At 49.2% G+C, this 13,599-nt stretch overlaps 1 protein-coding gene across 2 annotated transcripts in view; it reads right to left on the bottom strand.

Annotated features, from left to right (window-relative positions):
• The window catches only part of SEMA6B (semaphorin 6B), a 178,961-nt gene that overhangs the window by 46,884 nt on the left and 118,478 nt on the right, over positions 1–13,599 (bottom strand). The window contains exons 2-3 of one of the 2 annotated variants that reach the window (XM_079960523.1): positions 7,710–7,842; positions 5,264–5,390 (exon numbers count right to left, since the gene is read on the bottom strand). In XM_079960523.1, the coding sequence (XP_079816649.1) occupies positions 5,264–5,390; positions 7,710–7,815 (233 nt within the window). In that variant the 5' untranslated portion in view covers positions 7,816–7,842. Of the gene's footprint in view, positions 1–5,263; positions 5,391–7,709; positions 7,843–13,599 lie in introns of those variants that run through there. The other variant, XM_079960524.1, reaches the window with a different exon arrangement.

The raw sequence follows: 13,599 nt of genomic DNA, 5'->3' as shown, positions 1-13,599 counted from the left end.
AAAATGTAACCTGCTGCTTCGACTTTGCAGATTTTCGGAGGAGTGCCAAGTCTCCCATCGTCAGATCAAAAGGCACCAAAAATCCAGTTTCTCCCTCCCAGAACCGCACCTCCCCAAATAAGACACTTCTTCTGGAAAAGGTATCCGTTTGGAAATTCCACATATCCAGAGCCAAGCTTGGGTAACAGGTTCTGGGTTCGAATGCTTGTAAAGCCGGCTCCGGGTGCGAGGCGGTGCTAGCAAAGTGCCCCCAGTACCCCCTGGCATGCTGTGCTAGGCTTAGACTGGCAGCACCAGCCAGATCAGCATGACCATTGGGTTAAATCGCTGGCATTCCTCGTCCCTCATTTTCATTTCTCCACAATGCAATACTCTACAAAATGTTCTGCAGTGTCAGCGAATTAACATTGAGGATTCCAGGGAGGCTGGGCGTATGAGTTGGCGGGGGAGGGGAGCGGGGGTGGAAAAACCTGTCAACTTTGGTTTCTCTCAGTTTTGCATTGTTCAAGTTTTAAGCGGAATCCATCACACTTCCGCATCCATTTGCGAGTTTTTAAAAAATCTCACTGGCACATCACTGCAAATTTCTCCCGATAATGACATTTTCATACGCAGCTTTGCCTAATGTACGCATGATTTGCAAAGCGATGCTCTTTAAGACAATGCACCACTGTCCATTATTTTCACTAATGCATAGAGGCAGTTGGAGGATAGATGGTGGCTAACAGATTGAGGTTGAATCCTGACAAGACAGAAGTACTGTTTCTGGGGGACAGGAGACAGGCAGGTGTGGAGGACTCCCTGGTCCTGAATGGGGTAACTGTGCCCCTGAAGGACCAGGTGTGCAGCCTTGAGGTCATTCTGGACTCACAGCTGTCCATGGAGGCACAGGTCAATTCTGTGTCCAGGGCAGCTGTTTATCAGCTCCATCTGGTACACAGGATGAGACCCTGCCTGCCTGCAGACTGTCTTGCCAGAGTGGTGCATGCTCTGGTTATCTCTCGCTTGGACTACTGCAATGCGCTCTATGTGGGGCTACCTTTGAAGGTGACCCGGAAACTACAACTAATCCAGAAAGTGGCAGCTAGACTGGTGACTGGGAGTGGCCGCCGAGACCATATAACATCGGTCTTGAAAGACCTACATTGGCTCCCAGTACGTTTCCCAGCACAATTCCGAGTATTGGTGCTGACCTTTAAAGCCCTAAACGACCTCGGTCGAGTATACCTGAAGGAGTGTCTCTACCTCCATCGTTCTCCCTGGACACTGAGGTCCAGCACCGAGGGCCTTCTGGAGGTTCCCTCGCTGTGAGAAGCCAAGTTACAGGGAACCAGGCAGAGGGCCTTCTCTGTGGTGGCACCCACCCTGTGGAACGCCCTCCCACCAGATGTCAAAGAGAAAAATAACTACCAAACTTTTAGAAGACATCTAAAAGCAAGCCTGTTTAGGGAAGCTTTTAATGTTTAATAGGTTATTGTATTTTAGTGTTTTGTTGGAAGCCGCCCAGAGTGGCTGGGGAAACCCAGCCAGATGGGCGGGGTATAAATAAATTATTATTATTATTATTATTATTATTATTATTATTATAGAGAACAGTGACGGTTTTAGGTGCGTCCGATATGTGTGTGCATCGAGCCGAACCCAGAAGTATCCCAAAAACATGACAACAACATCCCAAAAAGGGGCAGGGCAGAGGCAGTATGGGGGGGACACAAGGGGATGTTTGCAGGATTTTCCCATGGTGTTTCAAATATCATATTCTTCTTTGGCGATCCCTCATAGCCGAGTAAGATTGTCTTCCATAAACACGGTTTTAACAGTGAGTCCGTAAGTGACTGTGGAGGCCAATTCTGGATCCTCACGTCCTTCCACAGTGGGGACATAAGTTTCCGGGCGGGAGTTGGTCCCGGTGAGGGTTTGCCAAGCGTGCCTTCCTCTTAGCACGTTCCTCCCTTTGGTCCTGAGTTCGAGTGTCTTCAAAGCCCATGACACCTTTGGCAAAGGCTGTTCTCCAATTGGAGCGCTCCAGGCCAGTGTTTCCCAATTGTTGGTGTTTATACTACATTTTTAAAGATTTGCCTTGAGACAGTCTTTAAACCTCTTTTGTGACCACCAGCATTAAGCTTTCCATTTTTAAGTTTGGAATAAAGTAGTTGCTTTGGAAGACAATCATCAGGCATCCGCACAACATGGCCAGTCCAATGAAGTTGATGTTGAAGAATCATTGCTTCGACACTGGTGATCTTTGCTTCTTCCGGTACACTGGCATTAGTTCGCCTGTCTTCCCAAGTGACGTGTAAAAAATTTTGGAGACACCATTGATGGAATCTTTTGAGGAGTTGGAGATGGCGTTTATAAGTGGTCCACGTTTCACAAGCATACAGTAAGTTTGGTAGTACAATAGCTTTGCAAACAAGCATTTTGTTTTCCCTGTGGATGTCCCGGTCCTCAAACACTCTGAATTTTAATCGGGAGAAAGCCACACTCGCAGAGCTCAGGCGATGCTGGATTTCGGCATCAATGTCGGCCCTTGTGGAAAGGTTACAAGGGGATGTTTGCAGGATTTTCCCATGGTGTTTCAAATATACGTGACTTCACTTGAACATGTGGTGCCTTGGGACCTAAATGGGCGGTTGCCCATGCATTTTTTAAAAAATGCCTGCATTACCCCAGAATGTGCATTTTGGAATGTATTACAGTGGTACCTCGGGTTAAGTACTTAATTCGTTCTGGAGGTCCGTACTTAACCTGAAACTGTTCTTAACCTGAAACACCACTTTAGCTAATGGGGCCTCCCGCTGCCGCCACACGATTTCTGTTCTCATCCTGAAGCAAAGTTCTTAACCCAAGGTACTATTTCTGGGTTAGTGGAGTCTGTAACCTGAAGCGTATGTAACCTGAAGCGTATGTAACCTCAGGTACCACTGCACTTGGTGGGGAGAATTGCATTTCAACGTTCAGATAAATGCACGCATTGTTTCAGAAAATGCAAATCCGGTGGGTTCTCCTTTAAACGTGAGCCAAATTGAACTTCTACTTAGACCACGACTTCCATCAGTGACTTAGACCACAACTTCCATCAGCCCTAGCATTCGCCTAAGACGCCCTGTGCCGCCGCTCTGAAGGGTAAGCAAGTTTGGATGCCAGAACCAACTACGTACCAGGGCTCTGCGGTTTCCCGTGCGCAACCCGAAAGGCGCATCGCCGCCACTTGTGAGTGACAGGTCTCCCGGCCTCAGCGGCGCATCCAGGCGCTCTGTTTACAAACGGCAGAGTCGCGCTTCATTACCCCACCAACCCCATCTGCGCAGCCCAGACTTTAAAAGTCCCATTAAAAACGCAAATAGATAAAAATTATATACCCAGAACGGGATTTATGATGTGCAAGGCTCCGGGGTGAGGTGCGGAAGGAGGGAAGAAGGCAGCGCACTGAGGAGAAATCCATGCACATGTCTGGAGGTGATTTAGCGCTTTATTGGGTTGGGGGTGCGGATACCACCCCAAAGCATCTAAAACAGCGATGCATGATGAGCATTCAAGAGCCAGCCCACCCAATGGAAAGTACAACTAATCCAGAATGCGGCAGCTAGACTGGTGACTGGGAGCGGCCGCCGAGACCATATAACACCGGTCTTGAAAGACCTACATTGGCTCCCAGTACGTTTCCGAGCACAATTCAAAGTGTTGGTGCTGACCTTGAAATCCCTAAATGGCCTTGGTCCAGTGTACCTGAAGGAGCGTCTCCACCTCCATCGTTCAGCCCGGACACTGAGGTCCAGCTCTGAGGGCCTTCTGGTGGTTCCCTCTGTGCGAAAAGCGAGGTTACAGGGAACCAGGCAAAGGGCTTTCTCGGTGGTGGCGCCCGCCCTGTGGAACGCCCTCCTGTCAGAGGTCAACCAAATAAACAACTACCTGACTTAGCTGGTATTCAGCTTGTATTCAGCCCATGTCGTTAATGTAGATTTTGACGAATTTTATTAAAAATAGCTCCTCTTCTTCTTCTTCTTCTTCTTCTTCTTCTTCTTCTTCTTCTTCTTCTAATTCTTTGAGATTTTGCATCTTTGGGCAATCTACTGACTCATCTGACTCCTGAGTCGCTCTGAATAGGCCTTGCCCGAATCTGATGCACAGCCCTATTCATTGCTTTAGTTTTGGCCACTGTGAGCGTCGCAAGGTGATTATAGCGAAGGTTTCAGCAGAAGCCGGAACGCAGTGCGACGGAAACAGCACAGTTTGCGGTGAGTGCAGGGCAGGGCAGGGCAGGGCAGAAACCGCGGCTTCGCTATATACTTCGCGACAAGGCTCTAGACCTCATTCTGGGAAGACCGCGCAACTCTGAAATTAGGCAAGGCAGCAGTTTGCGGAGCACGCCGAAATCTACCAGGCAGAGTGCCTTAACCCAGCCTCGCCATTCTTAATTTATCCTGCTTTTTCTGCTGTGCTCTTCCTGTGGGTTTCATGTTGCTATGGAGATGCAGCAGTCCGCAAGCTAGGCAACTCTGCACCCCCTTTGTATTATGTCTCCGCTTCCACCCCCCTTTGGCTCCTCCAACAAATATTCGATGCTACTCTTAAAGGCACAGGAGCCTCACATTGCGGGGTCACTGAGGAGAGAGTGCATTTGAACATGCGCAGAGTGCCTTTCCCTTCTCATGGACGGGCCAGCAAATAGGGACATTCTGGGATCAGACAGGAAGCTGGGATGGCTTTCGTAATTCCAGGACTGTCCCTGGAAAATTGGGACACTAGGAGGGTATTATTCCACCATAAGATAAAGGTGCAACGACTCTGGGGTTGCAGCGCTCATCTCGCTTTATTAGCCAAGGGAGCCGGCGTACAGCTTCCAGGTCATGTGGCCAGCAGGACTAAGCCGCTTCTGGCAAACCAGAGCAGCACATGGAAACACCGTTTACCTTCCCGCCAGAGTGGTACCTATTTATCTACTTGCACTTTGATGTGCTTTCGAACTGCTAGGTTGGCAGGAGCAGGGACCGAGCAATGGGAGCTCACTCTGTCACGGGGATTCGAACCGCCGACCTTCTGATCGGCAAGTCTAGGCTCTGTGGTTTAACCCACAGCGCCACCCGCGTCCACCATAGGCAATTCATATTGCAGCTCTCAGTTTTTAGAAGGGAATAAGTCCCTCTTGCCTTCGGCGAATAACCACGGTCCCCATTTCTAAATCATGCACTGAGCTTCGGAATGCTATAGGGACGCCAGGAACATTTTAACATGCCAATATGGCTGGGTGGTATGGGGTTACCTGTCTCCTATGTACAAAGTCCTGTTGAACGTCAACATTCGTTGGATCCTGAGGCGCTCTGCGCCGCCATCTTGGCTGGAAAACCGGCCCATCCCGTTGCCCACGAAGACCGGGTAATGCTTCACATCTGGGGGAAAGCGAGAGCAGGTCAAGGGGAAGTTGGAGAAGTTTATTTACGTTTATGTGTTAGTGCATTTAAAGATCACTCTTCCGGTGGAAACCGGGTCCACAGCCACACCATGCAGCCGAAGCACATTCAGTGCATGTGTCTTCCCTCAAAGGATTCTGGGAGCTGTAGCGTGCACCCTCACAGAGCTGTAGTAGTCGCCAACCTTAACATACGACAGTTCCCAGGTTTCCATGGGAGGAAGTCATGCTTTAAATGTATGGTGCAGATACCTCCTAGTAATGTATACAGATACTAGAGACCAGGGTCAGTAGATTAATAATAATAATAATAATAATAATAACAGCAACAACAATTTTTTATTTTTACCCCGCCCTTCCTGGTTCAAAAACCGGGCTCAGGGCGGCTAACAACAAATTTAAAACACTTAATTATAAAAGCTGCATAAAATACAGTATAAAAACATGAATAACAATAAAATTCAAAAATCCATTAGATAATCCCCAGGGCTAGCTGGCTGAATTGGTCCTACTTGGGCCAGCGAGGAGGCCAGGGGAGAATTAGCCGTGGGGTCTCAGAGCGGGTGATCTTCATAAAAGGGGACGGAGAAGGAAGAGAAGGGAAATAGAAGATCAGGCTGAATTTAACCTGAAAGAGGTTAAATCCTGCAGGGCCCTGGTCTCATGGGACAGAGCATCCCACCAGATCGGAGCCATCACTGAAAAGGCCCTGGCCCTTTTGGAGGATAGTCTGACTTCCTTAGGGCCCGGGACCTCTAAACTATGGTTATTCATGGACTTTAAGGTCCTCTGCGGGGCAGACCAGGAGAGACCAGGCATAGGCAAACTCGGCCCTCCAGATGTTTTGGGACTACAACTCCCATCATCCCTGACCACTGGTCCTGTTAGCTAGGGATGATGGGAGTTGTAGTCCCAAAACAGCTGGAGGGCTGAGTTGGCCTACGGCTGGAATAGACCCATTGGAATTAATAGACTTCTGAGAAGGACTTACATTGAATGAAACCCACTGTCTACCTCATAAAAACAAAAGCTGTCGGAATAATTTTAAAAAGTGCCTTTCAGAACAGGCACCTTCACCGACACAAAGGAGGCGCCATCTCTCATCCATGATGCAAATTGAATAGAATGGAATGGAACCTTAGAGTTGCAAGGGACACCTCAGACTCATCTAGTCTAACCCCCTAGAATGCAAGGAATGTCAGGTCAAGCCTAAATGACAGACGGACCGCATGTGGAGTGCTATGTGCCGTTCTGACCGCCTGACCTCAAAAAAGGACACCGAAGCATTGAAAAGGGTTTCAGAAAAAGGCCAGCGTAATTATCACGGGGGTGGGGCAACTCCTCCAGGGAGAAAGGGTGCAGAATTGGGGAGTTTTTCGTTCAGTGAAAAGTTGAGTAAGTTTACAAAATTATGCCGGGCATGTAGAAAGTGGAAAGAGGAAAGAATTTCTCCCCCTCTCATAACACTAGACTGTCTGGCCAGAGTGGTGCAGGCTCTGGTTATCTGCCGCTTGGACTACTCCAATGCGCTCCATGTGGGGCTACTTTTGAAGGCGGCTGGGAAACTACAATTAATCCAGAATGCGGCAGCTAGACTGGGGACTGGGGGCGGCCGCCGGGACCACATAACACTGGTCGTGAAAGATCTACATTGGCTCCCAGTACGTTTCCGAGCACAATTCAAAGCATTGGTGCTGACCTTTAAAGCCCTAAATGGCCTCGGCCCTGTATACCTGAAAGAGCATCTCCATCGTCCAGCCCGGACCCTGAGGTCCAGTGCTGAGGGCCTTCTGGTGGTTCCCTCCCTGCGAGAAGTGAGGTTACAGGGAACCAGGCAGAGGGCCTTTTCGGTAGTGGCACCCGCCCTGTGGAACGCCCTCCCACCAGATGTCAAGGAAATAAACAACTGTCTGACTTTTAGAAGACATCTGAAGGCAGCCTTCTTTAGGGAAGTTTTTAATGTTTGATCTTTTATCGTGTTTTTAATATTCTGTTGGGCGCTGCTCAAAGTGACTGGGGAGGCCCAGCCAGATGGGAGGTGTTTAGGCGAGAAATAAAACTGCACACAGTGTTTGTCGAGCAAGAAAGTCCCTTTGGCTTCGACCGCTGACCATTATGGGATGGGAACTGGACTTCCATGACTTCTTTGATGGCCCCACAGATTCCCTAACTCTAAGCGAGAATGAAAAATAATTTTTTTGGGGGGGTGGCAGAGGAAATTAGGCTAGCCCCCCCTTTTTAAGTAGCACCAGCCCGGCTCCATCCTCCTTCGGCCACATCCTGTCCCAGCCTCACTTACAGTCATCAAGGGCCACACTGATGGGACCGGGCTCCTCGGGGAAGAGTGCGTGAGTTTCCCCCTCCAGTAGGAAAAGCAGGACGAGCGGCAGACAGGCGGGCCTCATCGTCTCCTCTCGGAGCACGCCTCACACCTGCAGGGGTTCAAGATGACAGAATAATGTTAAGCCATTAGCCGTGTGTGTTGTGGTCCGCGTCGATAACAACCTGTGGTGCACTGAGCCCCAATAAAACGCATGGGAGGCAGGGGGTCAGAATCAGAGGACCAGAGGGATGGCATGGCCAAGGAAGGGAGGAAGAAGGTAGCCCCCAGGTGGGAAAAGGGGTGCATTGTTCTCCCATCCTCCAGAAATTTCCCTCACACCTCTGGATCTTGCACGAATGCTCCCCAAACCAGCTCAGGTAAAGGCAAAGGGACCCCTGACCATTAGGTTCAGTCGTGGCCGACTCTGGGGTTGTGGCGCTCATCTCGCTTTACTGGCCGAGGGAGCCAGCATACAGCTTCCGGGTCATGTGGCCAGCATGACTAAGCCGCTTCTGGCGAACCAGAGCAGCGCACGGAAACGCCGTTTACCTTCTCGCCGGAGCGGTACCTATTTATCTACTTGCACTTTGACGTGCTTTCGAACTGCTAGGTTGGCAGGAGCAGGGACCGAGCAACGGGAGCTCACCCCGTCGCAGAGATTCGAACCACCGACCTTCTGATCAGCAAGTCCTAGGCTCTGTGGTTTAACCCACAGCACCACCTACGTCCTCTCAAACCAGCTCAGATCCGTCTATAAATTTCTGAGCTACAGCTGAAAGTACCGCAGCTACCAGGACTCTAGGATAAAGGGAATAGGAATGATGTTTTTTTAAAACGGCAGAGCTTTGAAATATTTCTAGTTCCATCTTCAGGGGTGGCCTGAGGCGAAACAGGAAGGTGACACCTCCCGCAGTTGGCGGGATTGCGAGATCTTTTGAAAGTTCTGTGAGATAGTGCCAGGATCTACAGCCGCCACAGCCACACAAGTCTGGCAGCCGCCATGGGCAGGGTGTCTATGGAGGAGAACACTGTCCCGCGAGATTCTGCCACCCGAGGCAACTGCTTTAGGCTGCCTTATGGGCCGGCCGGCCCTGATTCTCTTCTATATATTTCTTTAGACCAGGGGTAGTCAACCTTCTTGGGACGCGGGTGGTGCTGTGGGTTAAACCCAGAAGGTTGGAGGTTCAAATCTCTGTGACGATGGGGTGAGATCCTGTTGCTCAGTTCCTGCTCCTGCCAATCTAGCAGTTTGAAAGAACGTCAAAGTGCAAGTAGATAAATAGGCACCACTCCAGCGGGAAGATAAACGGTGTTTCCGTGCGCTGCTCTGGTTCGCCAGAAGCGGCTTAGTCATGCTGGCCACATGACCCGGAAGCTGTGCACCGGATCCCTCGGCCAGTAAAGCGAGATGAGCGCCGCAACCCGAGAGTCGGCAATGACTGGACCTAATGGTCAGGGGTCCCTCTACCTTTACCTAGTCAACCTTCTTATACCTACTGCCCACTAATGCATCTTTCTTGATGGTAAAATTTCCTTACTGCCCACCAGTGCTCGATGGAAGGAGGATTCAGCTTGTACCGTAGAACCGCACACAGCCCCCCTAGAATCCTGAAATGCCCACTAGTGGGTGGTAGGGACTAGGTTGACAACCCCTGGTTTAGAGCCATTCGTGCTTTCATCTTCAATATAATAATTTTAGGGGGAAATAAACTTAACAAATCACACCGCACCATTTTGATATTTGCTTAATCTTCTTAAGCAACTTTACTGCTTCGGCACCGCAGCTCAGAGCGTTCCGAATGCAGGAAGTTTTTGGCCAAGGATCATTTGAACTGATGGGCAACTGGACCAGCTCATTTAGTAAAGGGTTGAATGTAAACTGGAATCATTGGACACATTGAACTTGAACTACAGTTGTACCTTGGTTGTCAAACTTAATCCATTCCGGGAGTCTGTTCGACTCCTGAGACGGTTCAAAAACCAAGGCACGGCTTCTGAATGGCTGCAGGAGCTTCCTGCACTCATTCGGAAGCCGCGTAAACCACGTTGGGCGTTCTGCTTCCCCAAAACGCTCGCAAACCGGAACACTCACTTCCGGGTTTGCAGCCTTCGTGAGACAAAACTTCTGAGTGCCAAGTCGTTCGAGAACGAAGTACGGCAGTAAAAGGTAAAGGGACCCCTGACTGTTAAGTCCAGTTGCGGACAACTCTGGGGTTGCAGCGCACATCTCGCTTTACTGGCCGAGGGAGCCGGTGTACAGCTTCCGGGTCATGTGGCCAGCAGGACTAAGCCGCTTCTGGCGAACCAGAGCAGCGCACGGAAATGCCGTTTACCTTCCCGCCAGAGCGGTACCTATTTATCTACTTGCACTCTGACGTGCTTTTGAACTGCTAGGTTGGCAGGAGCAGGGACCGAGCAACGGGAGCTCACCCCGTCGCGGGGATTCGAACCGCCGACCTTCTGATTGGCAAGCCCTAGGCTCTGTGGTTTAACCCACAGCGCCACCCGCATCCGAGGTAAGGCAGTAGTTCCTTCCAAAAATGAACTTCCCAAGGTCTGGCTGAAGCAAGGCATGTTACTCAAATTAATCCAGTTTTGCTTTGAGAGCTCGCTCCCCCCACCCAAATGTCTCCGCTAAAAATGAAAGGAAAAGGAATCCCCAGGGGAAGCAAGTTCTGAATAGTTTGGTTTCAAGCTGCAGCACCTATTTTGTAGAATGACAAGGTGTGATGGGGCAGTGGGGGTTAGCTCGCCTGTGAAAAAGAAGATTAGGGAGAACATTTGCACATCGGTTTCCGACAGACAGATGCACTCGCCAGTTGTTGAGAGCCAACAGGTTGGTCAGCTGTCTGTGTCATAAGACAAGAAGCTCTTTTGATTCCCTCCTCCTCATCTCTCACTGACCAGATAATCCCAAATGACAGAACCTCCCCGCCTGCCCACATTGCCAGTTTCGTGTTTCAGCCCCACAAAACTGATGCTCCCATGTTCCAAGGGAGCCCAGTTACTCCCCACAAGTAAAGCATTTTTTAGAATCAAAGAATGGTGGACCACAAAGGCCCTGCAGGAATCGCAGCTCAATTTAAGAAGCTTTTAACAAGTAAGTAGGTAGTGAATCCATCAGCTTTGCTTTCTCTTAGTTTCTCATTTCCCTCCCCCCCCCCCCAACTCCAAAGTTTAGTTCTCTGTCGTTTGGAGAGAACACGCTTTTGCAAAGCTATTTCCCCTAATACGATGCACTTTTGCAGTTCCACGAACACTTTCCCCTGGTGCACGCATTTCAATTCACCTTTCCACCCCCCACCCCCCCAGTCTTTGCATTTCGGTACACATTACTTGGCTGGAGAACAGCACTACAAAATCTGTGTGGATTTCAAAGGGCGGGAAAGTGCAAATTTCAAAGGGCAGCTGTGTTTCATTTCCCATTATGGTTCCAGAAAGTAGGTCCACCTTTTAAAAAAATTGAATTTATTGAATTTGCCGTCAGCTCACCATCACCATCTAGTGTCCCCTTTGTATAATGCGCTTAAAAACACACTTAAAACATTATATTTGCAGCTGTGTAGCTGAGTCATTAATCCAGACAAGGCAGAGGTGTTCTTGTTTTTATTGTAATTATTTCTATGAGAGGTGTGTGTGTACTATATATATATATAAAATAATATTAAATTCTATCCGTGTTTTGATTGTTTCTTTCCCTATGTTTTTAGTTGGTTGTTGTTTTGATCTGTAAGCCACCTTGAATGCCTGTCAGGGGAAAATTGGGGTTTAAATAAATATCATCATCACCACGGGTCACTTTGCCCTTTAAGTTTGCTCAGCTTTTACAGCGGAAAGGGGCTTAAATAGGAGACCCTGTGAAATAGAGTCAAGAGTGGATTTCATGCTCTTTATTCAGCTCATAGTGGTGAGGAGGAATGAATGAAAGTCCCCTCAAAGTATCTGCTTTATATACATTATTTACACAATGGGCTGCACGTAATTGGCTAGTTCTAGAATTCTCCTGTAAGCCAATCAGGTTGTGGATTCACTTCCACCTGGAGCCGGATTGGGTGGCTCCTGCCGACCAATCATACTGCTGCATTGTTCTAGGACCAATCAGACTGCTGCATTCTGAATCCTATTGTTCTAGGACCAATCAGACTGCTGCATTCTGAATCCTATTGTTCTAGGACCAATCAGACTGCTGCATTTTGGATCCTATTCAACTCAGTACATAACGCCCAGCCTGTCAATTTCTTAGCCAAGAGAGGTCTTCTCTGTGCTCTTTCAAACTGTCTTTGGAAAACAGAACTGTTCAGACAGGTGTTGGCAACATGGGTTTTGTTTTTCGCCCCCCACAGACACCACTGATGTCTTTACCAATGTTGTTCTTGTTGGGTTGTGTATTTATGCCGCACAACACCTTGTAATATTTGCTGAGGAAGTGTAGTTTATAAATATTTTAATGAACATGGCGCATTCTAAGGCGGTGCACTAGATTCAGTCGAAGCCAGAATCCAGTCTGCTTTGAGAGCCAGTGTGGTGTAGTGGTTAAGAGGAGTAGTCTCGTAATCTGGGGAACCGGGTTCGAGTCTCCGCTCCTCCACATGCAGCTGCTGGGTGACCTTGGGCTAGTCACACTTCTCTGAAGTCTCTCAGCCCCACTCACCCCACAGAGTGTTTGTTGTGGGGGAGGAAGGGAAAGGAGAATGTTAGCCGCTTTGAGACTCCCTAGGGTTGTGATAAAGCGAGATATCAAATCCAAACTCTTCTTCTTCTTCTTCTTTGGGCAGGACTGGACTTGGGCAGTTGAGCTGGGCTGAGATATCCTCAATTGGTCCAGGATGAGCCATCCGGACAATGGTCAGAAGGCTGGGCTGGATAGATTGTGAACCTGAGGCTCCAAGACTTCGGCTGCCTCATGACAAGAGAAGACTCCCTGGAAAAGACCCTAATGCTGGGAAAGATGAAGGGCACAAGGAGAAGGGGACGACATAGGACGAGATGGTGGGACAGTGTTCATGAAGCTACCAGCATGAGTTTGACCAAACTGTGGGAGGCAGTGGAAGTCAGGAATGCTTGGCGTGCTCTGGTCCAGGGGGTCACGAAGAGTCGGACACGACTAAACGACTAAACAACAATAGATGCTTTATTAGATATAGCCTTCCTTCCTCATGTTTGTGAGTTCAGCAAGGAAGCTTAGATAGGCTAGTTTTAGCCTTTCAGTTTAAGTAATCCAGGATGCTATGGTATTCCCAGTAGTTACGTATGGAAGTGAGAGCAGGACCATAAAGAAGGCTGATCACCGAAGAATGGATGCTTTTGAATTCTGGTGCTGGAGGAGACTCTTGAGAGTCCCATGGACTGCAAGAAGATCAAACCTCTCCATTCTGAAGGAAATCAGCCCTGAGTGCTCCCTGGAAGGACAGATCCTGAAGCTGAGGCTCCAAGACTTTGGCCACCTCATGAGAAGAGAAGACTCCCTGGAAAAGACCCTGATGCTGGGAAAGATGGAGGGCATAAGGAGAAGGGGACAACAGAGGGCGAGATGGTTGGACACTGTTCTCGAAGCTATGAGCATGAGTTTGACCAAACTGCAGGAGGCAGTGGAAGACAGGAGTGGCTGGCGTGCTCTGGTCCAGGGGGTCACGAAGAGTCGGACACGACTAAACGACTAAACAACAACACTCTTTGCAAGCAGTGCAGGGATTTTAAACAGCCCCACACTGAGCTTTGGCTGTGCACACCAAACAGTGGAACAGGTGCATGCAGCAAAACCGAGCAGGATTGAACCCTCCCCTCCTCAGCTGGAGGGTCCAATCCTGCTGGCAGAGGTCTGCTTCTCCAGGGTGTTCTCCACAGGGAATGCAGTGGTATAACCCAC

The sequence above is a fragment of the Podarcis cretensis genome (genome assembly GCF_951804945.1).
Source record: "Podarcis cretensis genome assembly, chromosome: 18".
NCBI lineage: Eukaryota > Metazoa > Chordata > Lepidosauria > Squamata > Lacertidae > Podarcis > Podarcis cretensis.
Note: the sequence above shows the minus strand (reverse complement) of the source record. Positions and strands in the feature narration are given on the sequence as shown.